This window comes from Accipiter gentilis, chromosome 32 (genome assembly GCF_929443795.1).
Source record: "Accipiter gentilis chromosome 32, bAccGen1.1, whole genome shotgun sequence".
In the NCBI taxonomy this organism is placed as follows: Eukaryota; Metazoa; Chordata; class Aves; order Accipitriformes; family Accipitridae; genus Astur; species Astur gentilis.
The window spans coordinates 20262292-20274332 of record NC_064911.1 but is presented as its reverse complement, the minus strand read 5'-3'; the positions used below and the strand labels follow the sequence as shown (position 1 = coordinate 20274332).

The 12041-nt window shown below is 38.1% G+C and overlaps 1 protein-coding gene across 1 annotated transcript in view; it reads right to left on the bottom strand.

The window, feature by feature from the left end:
- MAP3K15 (mitogen-activated protein kinase kinase kinase 15) overlaps nt 1-12041 on the bottom strand; it is a 90854-nt gene that overhangs the window by 45810 nt on the left and 33003 nt on the right. Inside the window, exons 4-6 of the mRNA XM_049834834.1 lie at nt 9814-10007; nt 7150-7318; nt 5722-5828 (exon numbers count right to left, since the gene is read on the bottom strand). Coding sequence (XP_049690791.1) covers nt 5722-5828; nt 7150-7318; nt 9814-10007 — 470 coding nt within the window. The remainder of the gene's footprint in view (nt 1-5721; nt 5829-7149; nt 7319-9813; nt 10008-12041) is intronic.

The following is a 12041-nucleotide window of genomic DNA, read 5'->3' as shown; positions in this document are numbered from 1 at the left end:
ATTAAATAAGAGAAGACATCCTAGAAACCTTTTTAAAAAATGCAATATGACAGTTATTGTTTTCTGCAAAAGACTTGGTTGAAAACAATAGTAGGTTTTAAAAAAAAAAAAACCCTTAGGATCTTCTTTTACTGTTTGTTCGGTTTGGCTTTTTTTCCAGATGGATCAAAAATTTAACTGTTGCTTATAATTAATCCACATGTACTTTAAAACATCGAAATACTGCGATTCCAAACACAAAAGGTATGAATATATGCATATGTAATACATTAATAAAGCATATTAAATCACTTTATTCGTCCATCTCACTTAAGAAGAATCTTGGGGGTCTTAAATTAAAAAAAAAAGGGGGGCGGGGAGGGGAAGAAAAAAAGCTGTAATACTAGAGAACCAGTTTTAACACCATGCCATATATGCAGGTAGGATTTCTACCTTTGTTTCATTAACGAAGACAGCCACTGCACTAGATATTCAGGAAAATTACTTGTTGGAGGCGTAGCTGGATGTGTTCATACATTCAGATTCTGTAAAACATCAAATCCCAGGGTGAAAGCTTCCACAAAAAAAGGATCATTGACCAGCTCCTCTGTGTGTGAATCTAGAAATTCATCAATAAAAACACTTGGCAGACCTCAGCTATAAGAGCATCACGTGAAAGAGCTCACCTGGCAAGAGCCAGGTCCTAAGGCCAGCAGCATTAACCTAAGTCAGTCCCATGAACTATAGCCATAACTCACACAGGAAAGCAGAGTGGACAAAAGTAACAAACATAGTGACATGCAAAACATGGCACAACACACAGGAACACTCTTTAAAACTGCAAAACCCTCAAAATTTAACAGAAATTCAGGCCTCGTGTACTTGCCAATGTAAAATTAAACTGTGTGATCAAGGGTGGGGGGAGGGTGTTAAGTGTTTTTTGTTTGGTTTGGTTGGTTTTTTTGTTTAAAGGAAAGACAGCTACTGGTCATCTCGTACAAGAGCTGGTTTTAGTGTGATGTTCTGCCATGGACTGGCATTCGCCGTTGGTGTTGAGGCCCTTGCCTGGGGAGCTGGGATGCCGGAAGAGTCAAGGCTGGGAGTTACAGAAGAAGGGACAACCATACACCTGAGACAGCTGGAGGCCATCCTGCATGACTGTCTTCTAGCTTTACGCAGGTCCCTTCAACCCAAAGACTTGCCATGGAAACATGCAGTCCTCATTTCATAGGAGCGCTAGCTTGAGAGCCCGAAGGCTAATTAATAAAGGTGCATTTCCATTTATTGCTGAAGACAATGGGATTTTTAAATACATTTCATTATGCTTTACACTTCAAAAGAAAAAAACCACACTGTAGACACCTCAAGCTAAGAACCTTTAATTAGTGGACTTCATGTATCTGTGTGTTAGTTCCACACCTGTAAATGTAAGTAAGCACCATTGTTCTATTTCTCCATGATATGGTGATATATTACTCGGGTATTGCAACAATAAACATGAAAGAACCCATAAGGAACTAATGATACTTCATGTGTGGGGTGGAGGGCTGTGCCATATAATAAATGTGTATTTATTTATCAGATGGAACTATTATGTCTTTAACAAGCAGATCAACACAAAATATTGAGACCTCCAGCTATACCAGTGCACCGCACCAGGCAAAACTCTCGAGGAAAAAATCAGACAGCCTTCAGTTAGACACGCATTTAAAACAGAGGAAATAAAATGGCAATCTTAATTGAGAAATTTCTTAGCTTTCAAGAATCTGGAACTTTAAGAACATCCTTTCATGGCAGCTCCTATACCTCATCTTCTCCTTAGACAGTGCTTGCCTCCCAGGCTAGGTATACCCACGAACTGAAGCAAACAGCCATCCACATCTCCAACACCCAGCCCTCAATTACACAGCATCTTACTTCAAACCAAACCCATAAATACAAATATTGCAAACATTCATGTTGCACATTTGGGCTGAACTTATACCTAAAAATGTGGTCCATTCTATGCCTAAATTAAGATACAATTAGACCTAAATCTCAGCTGGGAGGCAACAAGGAACAACTTCTTACCACCCGCATCTGTATAGAAGAGAGCACTCTCTGCTCTGCTTGTGTGTGGAGTCAAAATTAATTAGCTTAAGACACTGGTAGAGGAATGGCCTTTTGCTCCCCAAGACTTCTAAACAAGCAGCCAGGAGGGTGACCTATTGAGATAGCCCAGGCCTGGAGATAAGCACAAGCCTGCAAACATCCATTATTAGCCTCCGTTATTAGACGTAAGACATGACAGATCTAAGATTCTCTCAATGGTCTGCTCTGAAATGGAAACCAGGGAGGAAAACAGGATCTTGGAGAGGGGCTGTGCTTAAAAACCTGCTATGTGAATCAGGGTACCAGAAATCAGCATGAAAATGCCTGCCTCCCCTGTGTACGATAATAGGAATTGTTTTAGCACACTTCTGCACAGTACTCCGCAGGCAGGCCCGGGCTTGCTTTGCTCATGATCCAAGTGAGGTCAGACCCCAGCTGGCTCTGACCCAGAAGACATGCAGCTAGGCTGGAACAGAGCCGAGTCCGAAGTAAAACATCGCCATCCCTTTCCTTAGCACAGCTGGTTAACTTGGACGCAGAACCGCACACAACTGCAGTTCAGACTGGGTTTGTGTCCACCTGACGCACCAGCAAAGCCCCCAGAAGCCATCCTCTGCCACTCGCCTGCCACGTCGCTAGCTCTGTGCAGCACTCCAATAACACCAACCTGAAAATGCTACGGGAAATTAATTGACAGCAGAACCCAGTTACAGAGTCCAAGAGGAAATAAGTGAAAAACTTTTTCTGTTGATTACGATTACAGTTCTGGTACACTTTCGTAACGTGATTAAGCAAACATTAACTTCTGCAGGGTCAGATATTCTTACAGCTGCTAATTCTGTTTTGCTTATGATGTATTTTCTTCCTGGTAGGCTCTATCAGTTGTACTGAGCAACGTTAATACTGTTCGGTATGCTGAAATTAATAGCATATTAAGTGAAAATAATTTTTTATAAACAGATTCTGATAAAACTTGCTAAAAAGAATTTGTTTTTAAAATAGAAAAAAATAAGTGATTAAAAAATCCCATGGAAGTAGGATGCTAACAGCAACACTTTAGTGGTCATTTTAAACTAAGTGGACTTGTTCTGAAAATGTTCAAGTCTTAGCTTTTGACTTTCTTTTCATCATTTTGTTTCTTGAAGGAAAAAACACCTGTAGAAGCTAAAATCTGCATTCTTACTGATGGAAAAGCGGTCATTTATTTCTGAAAAAAATTTTCCATAAGAATGTTTAAATTGTTCCCACAATAACACAAGGATAGTCATACTGCTGATCAATTTAACGAAGCCTGTTAATGGGGAAAGAAAGTTCATGAGCCATTCATTTTGTCTTGTCTTACCAGGGCACTATTGGCATTGCCGAAACAGAAGATTTAACGGCATGAGGTTCACCTGCTACTCAACATACAAAGAATTTGAAGACAGAAAGAGTAAATGAGCTTGCCAATTTTATTATGCACATCTAAATGAAAAAGTTTTAAAAACTCATCGTAGAAGGGTATTTTCCTAAGGACAGGGCATGACCCTAGTATTATTCTTACTGGCAAATCTAGCCATCTTGAGTTAAATTCCTGAAATAATAAAAAGTTGGACAAAATTCTGAAAAATAGGGCCAAATCCTTTTTGTTGAAACCACTTCTCAGTATGATATCTTAAGGACACTTGAATTTCAGAAGCTTTATAAGATCAAGCCTGCAATTTTTAGGGGTTTGGGGAAAAAAGGTGGAAAAATGTATCATTCAATAGTAACAATAATATTCAATAATAACAATAATAATTATGGAGCCAAGAACATGGTTTAGAATTTACATAATTTAATTAAAGAAATGTCAAAACTCTGGCTTCTACTTTAAAATATTGCCTTGTGTGGTACATTAAAAAATTTATACTGAAAGTGCATTTTTTCCTTTTATTTTTAAGCAGCCTAATGAGAAAATTGTCTTTCCCTGGGTGTGATAAATACCAGAGCAAACTGAAAGTTATGTAAATGGATTCTCTCTGTCTTCATATATTCAGATCAAAATTTTGGTCTTTTGAAAGATACACTTCAGTGAAACAACAGACTCAGTAGATGGTTAATCAGCTAAGATTTAATGGTCTGTGACATCAGGAGTGGAGAATCAAGATACCCACTCTTCACTTCCAATCTTAAAAACAAAAACCCTACATAAGCTGAATTATATGTAGGAACCATATTCATATATTTGGTATCAAGATCTAAATATTAATAATTTATCCTTATTATTATTGAAAAGGCTTTGTCATGATCTAAATTTGGGTTAAGATTCTAAATATGGCTCTAGTTATCTTTTTCTGTGAGACATTTGGGCACCTGGTACATTTTTTCCCACAGAAGTAATTCTCATTGTAATCAATTCACTTCTCAGAACTCCGAGGCATTTTAAATAGGTTTAAATCCAGCCTTCCAAAAACATCACTATAGCTAGCTGTTCATAAAAGCATGGACATTAGAATTATGCATGGTATCAGTCACACTTATACTGTATACTCTATATTACTCACTACTACATTCTTTCAAAGATCACTTCATGCTACTTGCCACTGCATTACTCAGATGATCACTCAGCCTATTAACAAAACACCAGATCCTTTTCAAAAATCACTGTTTTCTAAGAACTTTCCTGTTGGTGTATACTGCATTCTTTGTTCCTATATTTATGAACTTGTACATGGTTGCATGAGAATTTTTTTTTCTGTATTGATCACAGTCTAAAATGCTGTGAGAAGACTGTTCTTTGACACAGAACTGACACAGTGATATCCAACATTTTTCTGAGCAATGATTTTGCATTTACTCCTAAGTCTGATGAAACTGTCAAATGGCACCAAACTTATTACCACTTTCCATAAAATGCCAAAGGAACTGTTTTTCTAGATCTATTATTAAGTTCTTAATCCCTTTGATGTATGCCATCCTGACGCTGCCCTGTGCTAGTTTTTAGTTAGATTGCAGGTGGCAATTTTTAATAGCACGTGATTGCATCTAACCAGTTACATTTATTATTACATGTGATTTCATTTGCATAAGATCTATTTTCTACAATACAATCTTAATATAAATTATTTAGAAACGAAGTTACTATTATACATAGGCACTACAGAAATCTGTAGCAAACTAGAAGAGTTCAATAAAATTTCTGTGCTTACTAAACTAGTAATGTGCCTGTAGGTCCAGATCACCTTTCAGCCTTTCAAAGAAGCTGTATCACGAATGTGTATTCATGGATCAAGCAGTGCTTGTTACCTGTTACTTTAATAACTCACCCATAACTCTATTATGCTAAACCTTAAGACATTCAGAATAATCAGTGACTCAGCATAAACAATCTCAGCTGGACCAAGAACCCATTGGTATTATTGGACTCTTTTGCAATTACTCGGATGGCCTTTGGAACAGATCCACCCTCATCAGGTCGTTGACAAAATGATGGTTGTTGGAAAACAACCATTTCAAAAGTTACAAGCTGCCCCCATGCACAGGAAGTATGGGATTAAGGAAAGATGACTGTGGTGAATATCAGTGCATGCAGAAAGGGAAAAGAATCTGACATTATCTGCACCATAAATTCATATATAAGCCCGTATGGAACAGCAATAAAATAGGACGACCTTAATCAATCATTCTTACCGATTCAATGCAAAAGCATAATGAAATTTAATGTTGTGTTGATCAGCCAGATCACAGGTAGGAAGCATTTCTAGTGTTTCTACCAGCTTCACCATAGCATCATAGTCCTAGTAAGATTTTTTTAAAAAAAAAAAAAGAAAAGAGAAAGAAAATAAAGAAACTGAAAGCAGAGGAAAGCATCACTAAACTAAAATGTATCATGACTGCTAGAGAGTATCTCAGGTGACTGTTCCTAGAAGAATCAGTGAAAAAGCCACAAACTCCACATAAGGAATTAAACGGGGATTTTGTCTATCCATGTCAGTACTTGCCTCTTCCTCACATCAATGCAACTGCCCAAATTACTGAACCCCTCTGGCCAGTTTGATAGATCACACTCCCAGCACCAGGAAGAAGAGTTGATGAGTCTGGTTCTTTCAGGCCTCATTAAGGACCTCTGATGAATGACACTTCATCAGGTCATTGCAGACTTGAGCACAGTTCATTCTGCAGTATATCAGCTGGTTGTGCATTCATTTTGGTTTCTCAGGGGTAACCCACATATACATTGCTGAAGAGGTTGGTTTACTGACACCACAAATGGCCTCACATTACTTAATTGGTTTGTTCAAAACATGTTTTGAGATGATTACATTTCTCAAGCGAGAAGACCTTTCAGAAGAATGCAAATGATCACCAGAGCCAATCAAAATCAAGTTGGATAAAGTGGTGCAGGAAAATACACATCTCAGAATAGAAAGTTGGGTACTGCAGGATGATGTGGTCACCCACTGCTCTCACAACCCATTTATACTTATGAAATAACCAACTTAGCTCCTGATGGAAAAAAATTTCCATAGAATTGTTGAAAATATATTTTAAAAGGGATGTCAAGCACACAGACTGTCAGGTTGGAAATACAGTAAGCAGGCTGTGTTTTAGCAAAAGCAGAACTCATTTAAAAAATAAAATCAAACGAAAAAGGTGCAGTTATATTTTAAAAAACAAATTGATTTTTTTTGAATGATAGTTCTTAACTTGGGGACCTCTGGCCAATACAATGGTCACAACAATTGCATTTTCTTCATTTCTAAATATATCTGACTTTGGGGGTGAGGGAGGAAAGGGAGGGAAGGAAGGGAAAAGCAAACATCTTGCTTCAGTAGGAAATTTTTTCTTTTTTTTTTTTTTTTTTAAGGAGGTTAAAGATGACTAAAAACAAAGGAAGAGACCTCAGATAGCCACCTAATCAGTGTCTCTTGTTCAGAGGCAAAATAAATAAGAGCCTAAAGCCCCTTACGTGACCCAACAGACAAGTCAAACTATTAACCAATGTAACAACTTGGTGTCAGCTTTGAATCACTGTTTAACAAACAATGAAGTATAGAAGAACAAACAAGAGCCAAAATATCATGGTAAAATAATCTTCCTTAGTCTTTAGGAACATACCTGAATATCTCTGTAAGAAAGAAGCAGGTTTATGACAATGTCAGAAGTCAGCACTTCAGTATTATCCATACGAAGCTTAATCCTGGCCAGCTCCTTAGCCAGTTCATCTCCTTGATACTTCTCTCTAGCTTTTCTAATATCATTTAGCAGTGTTTCTTTGTAATAGGCACTAAAGTAGTAGAAGATAGACATATGGGAAGAAGACTGTTAGATATTTCTTATGAAGCATGGTTATATTTCTAATAAAAAGCTTAATTTCTAATAAAAAGTATCATTTCCTCAGAGTGAGGTGCACATCAAATGGTTCCACATTTTTCATTAACTCATTATAAATATTATACCTTGCCCCACCTCAGACTGTGGGGCTATGTATCGATACGTTTATAACCAGGATTGTGAGATAACTTTCTCAACGCAGTAAAACTGAGGCATTTCTTTGCCGCATTACTGACCAAGACAGATGTGGTAATTTGTATCCTAAAGAAAGCAGCAACCTGGATAACAGCAACACAGAGAGGAAAGACCACTGTGATGTAAAGAGGAAGTACATGATTTTATCACAAAAGGAGGAAAGAGGCTTTCAAAAAAAAGAAACTAAACCAAACACAAGCCACCAAAAGCTGTTGCTTTCTGTTTGGTGAACATAATACATAATGTGGGCAGGATCTATATAAAAGCCCCCAGAAAGAGCATCTTATTTACACTAAAATCAGTGCACAACACAACACCAGAGCTTTTGTAGAATACAAAATCACATACACATTATCAGTACGACAGTTATAAATGACCTGGACAGGCTACGTAGAGATAACTATGTGGAGCAGCTTGTGGAGTCTATAGTTTGGAAGTTAGCAGATGTCACCTGACAGATCCTCAAGTGCCTACAATGCTTTTTTTGTTTACAAATTGGTATTGCAAAGTATTCAACTTTGCTTAGCATAAGCCCTACACATAGCAAAACCCCCTAAGTTCTCTGTCTAATACATGTTATATCTTACAAATAATGTGTAAGATGTTTATAATGCAAAGCAGCAAGGTCACAGTAAGCGCTATTGGAAAGCTTATAATAGCTGTTCTGATGTCAGTGGAGGTTAGGCCTAATTCACCATGGATTTCCAATCTCAGGTTTCTATCCAGCATTGGCTTCAACCAGGCTAATGATAATTAGTCCTTCCTGTGCTAACCAAACCACAGGGGGATACTAGGTAATGTATTTCAAAAGTATCCAAATGATTTAGGAATGGGAGTGTCGCTTCCAAGAATGACCCAGCACTTAACCCCTTCAAACTTATTCAAGCTTTTGGCAGGAATGAGGGATCATCTAGCTACATCTTCCTCTTCACAGGAATCTACCACAATAGTGCCCAATTCTGCAGCTGTACAAAAGCCTCTTTCAGGCACTTCAGCCTGAAAATGGGTGAGAGAAATGAAGCTTTACTGCAGGACTTCACAACACAATTACCAAACCAAAATCACCCACAACCCTGGTCATAAATGTCAGAGACACAGTGTACGGGTAGCTTTGGACAGCTGGCGCCCAGAGCACCTTTTCACAATGACACAAATGCTAAGCAGTACAAAAATTTACTACTACCACGACCAACTGTGCTACCAGTTTCACGAGTCCACACCACTGACCACATCTCTCCCGTATGCCGACCAGCTTCACGGAGCTTCTGCTGCTCCTATTGTCCCTTTCCTCAAAGCTTGCCTGTGTTGCCTGCATGTAGCCTCCCCTCTAGCACTGTTTTGGAGAGGCCAGAGGCAGCCTGTGCTTCTTCAGGCCAGCAATATTCCAGCTGCTGCCCAGCAAGGTGCCAAAGAAGAGCAGACCTGCCATGCAGGGAGGTGTAAGAGACAAGGTCTGTGTCAGCAGGGTCATCTATGGGATCGTAAGGATGGGACCACGTGAGAAAAGGAGTTTTTCAGGTGAGCCTTTCACTTGGGTGGGATGGCAGTGGGGAAAGAGAAAGAAATCCGAGGGCCTTCGGCGCTACCTCATGCTTCAGACACCAGGAAAAAGAAAACCTAGAAGCATATCTCTCCCAGTGTTTTCCAGAAATACAAACAAAACCAAACTAGCTGCAGAGTACAGGGTGAGCAACTGGGAAAGAGAGACTTCCACCTCCAGCCCCAGTCCTCAAAATTCCAACAGTCCCTTGTAGAAGTGGCTGAACAGCATCATGTTTATTTGGTAATCTCAGAAGGCTAATATTAAACAAAACAAACAACAACAACCAAACCACAGAAGTTATATTTGATTGCCCATTGCTGCCGTATATATATATGCTTATTTGGTGACAGAAAAGGACAGTCTTTGGCTTGGAGCTCTATGAAGAGGCTGTGATCTCATCTCCTATTACAACCTTATGCACTGTAATTCATACTTAAGCACTTCATCTTACCCATGGACTGCCTTTGCTTACTGATATTTCAGAAAGTAACCATAAATCAATTTCTAGCATAACGTGGTTAGTTAACTGCAACAGCTGCAGGACATCAATACAGAAAGCAGTAAAGTTAGTAGCTTCTTTTAACGCTATATTAAGTGCAGTGAAAAATAAAAAATAAAAAAATCAATGCTACTAGAGATTCTGCATCTTTTTTCATAACATTAAAAAGAGAATATCAAAGGTTCTGGAGGTATATGTGTTGTAAAATTACCATGATGTAACATGAACATCCTTGAGAAGGCTGATAAACTTGTCCACCAGTGGGACACAAAGTGGCCCCAGGATACTGTCCCAGCTGGGTTGCATATACTCAGAAGCTCTTCGTTGGGCATCACTTTCACAACAAAAGTAGTCAGCAGAAGGTGTGATGATGTATGGAATAAAATAATAATTGCCACTGGAGGCCTAAAAGAAAAACAAGCACAGTTTAGAAAACAAAAGAAAGTGGAAATATGCTGGCGTATACACAGAATCTGTCAGAAAAAACAGATAGATTAGGGCTGGTGCACTATGAAGCTTTAGTGCACTGTTTAACACAAGATTTGCAAGCATTAAATTCAAGGAATTTTCTGTAGAAGAGTTATAAATATTAACAAGGGTGATGAATAAGGGTCCAGATCTGTTAAGCAGCAATACAATGAAACTGTTAAATTTTTTAATGTGATGCACAAACCCTAATAGGCTCTGACAGTTACGAGCTAACCTTCTGCTCCCAAATTTTGGGGGGTCAGAGACATACTTGCATTCTCTAGGATCACTCTGTGCTAGGAAGGATATGATGCAGAGCTCCCCACAAACAGAGAGATAAATACAGAAACACAGGCACTGGAAGGTCTTTATGGAGATATTAATCCATAGGAGCCTACAAAACATCTGCTGCATGCAGCCATCAAACACCAACCCAGCCAACCAACCAACCTTTGAAATGTTTTGTAATATATGTAAGATTTTTAACATAAAATTCTATAAGTATAAACCAAAAATCCTTATTATGCCACATAGTGTGTGTTTAAACATGATCAAGGTGCTGAAAGGGGAGAGGAAACAGGACATGCCCTTCAGAGCCCAAGACCAGCAAGTTCAGAGTCTTCAACTCCTGAGCAAGACCCCAAAAAAACAAATGCAAAGTTTTCCACAGCTACTAGAAGCACCGGTATCTCATTTTGAGCTATGACAATTCTCTGCTGCTTAAAAGAAAAGTAAACTTTGCATTTCAGAATAACTAGGTAGAAGCACTAAAGCATGGGTCAGCATGATAGATCTAACACAATCAACTACCACTAAATACCCTGCACCCACCACATTGGGGATATCAAGGCATCAAACACGTAGAGCAAAATCATACCTTTAATTTTTTCATATCATCTAAGCCTGCAGTAAAGCCACTTAAAGTCACCTTGAACAATGGGAGAGTGCTAAGATGATGGAAAGAATGGATATGAAGATGGCAGATTTTTATATGCATTAATAAACTAGACAAGAGAAATAAACTGTTCACAGGAAGTAACACAGGGCATGCAGTTACTAAAAATACAGATGGAAAAAGAACCTGTATCAGTGACATCCTGTTGCTGATCTAAGTCTGTAAGGATTTAGAATTTTAAATGATTTCTAACAGATAAAGATCAAGCCACATTCCTTCCTCATAACACCTACAGTACAGTATCTATGTTGTAAAAATATCATTATCTGTTGCAAATTTATGTTTACTTCCTACTAAAAAAATCAGAAAACTTGCAACCCAAACTACCAGTACATTAAAACAACTTAGTCTCAGGTTCATTGAAATAAACACTGAGTTCAGTGCAATGCAAAAGCTTCTTGTGTATAAACTCTATTCTTAATACTGTAAAAGTGAATTAGCTCTTCCTGCAATGGAAAAAAAAAAAAATCCAATTTGCAAGTATGATGTATCTTGTGACGCAAAGAGACCTGCAGTTATCTACTAAAAAAGCAAAGCAATTTTCAGAAAAATATTAAATGACACATATGAAACACTATATTTATTCAGCTGACTTCTCATCTATTTGACTTCGATTTCTTGCCTCTTTTTGGATAGTGAAATCCATGCAATTAAAACTACATTTTTAGCCATGACAGACACATTTTTGTGTGCAGAAGTCACACATATTCTTCTGTCCAATATTTACATGCAATAAATTATAAAGCCCCTTCCTGCAGAGTGTGTGGCCTTTCTAAGCGAGTCTGTCATATCTTTGTTACATCAAAACCCAGTTCTGTCCATCTACTTTTCTTACACTATCAAGGGCTAAAAATGCCTAAAAATACCATCCTTGCTTCTTCAGATTGTCTACTCAGGATGCTGGTCTCTGACACCAAAAGCTAATAATTATGAAAATTACTGTCCTGTCATACACCAACTACTGCATTTTAAGATAATGAATAAATGGCACAGGTATGTACGAAGTAACATATATA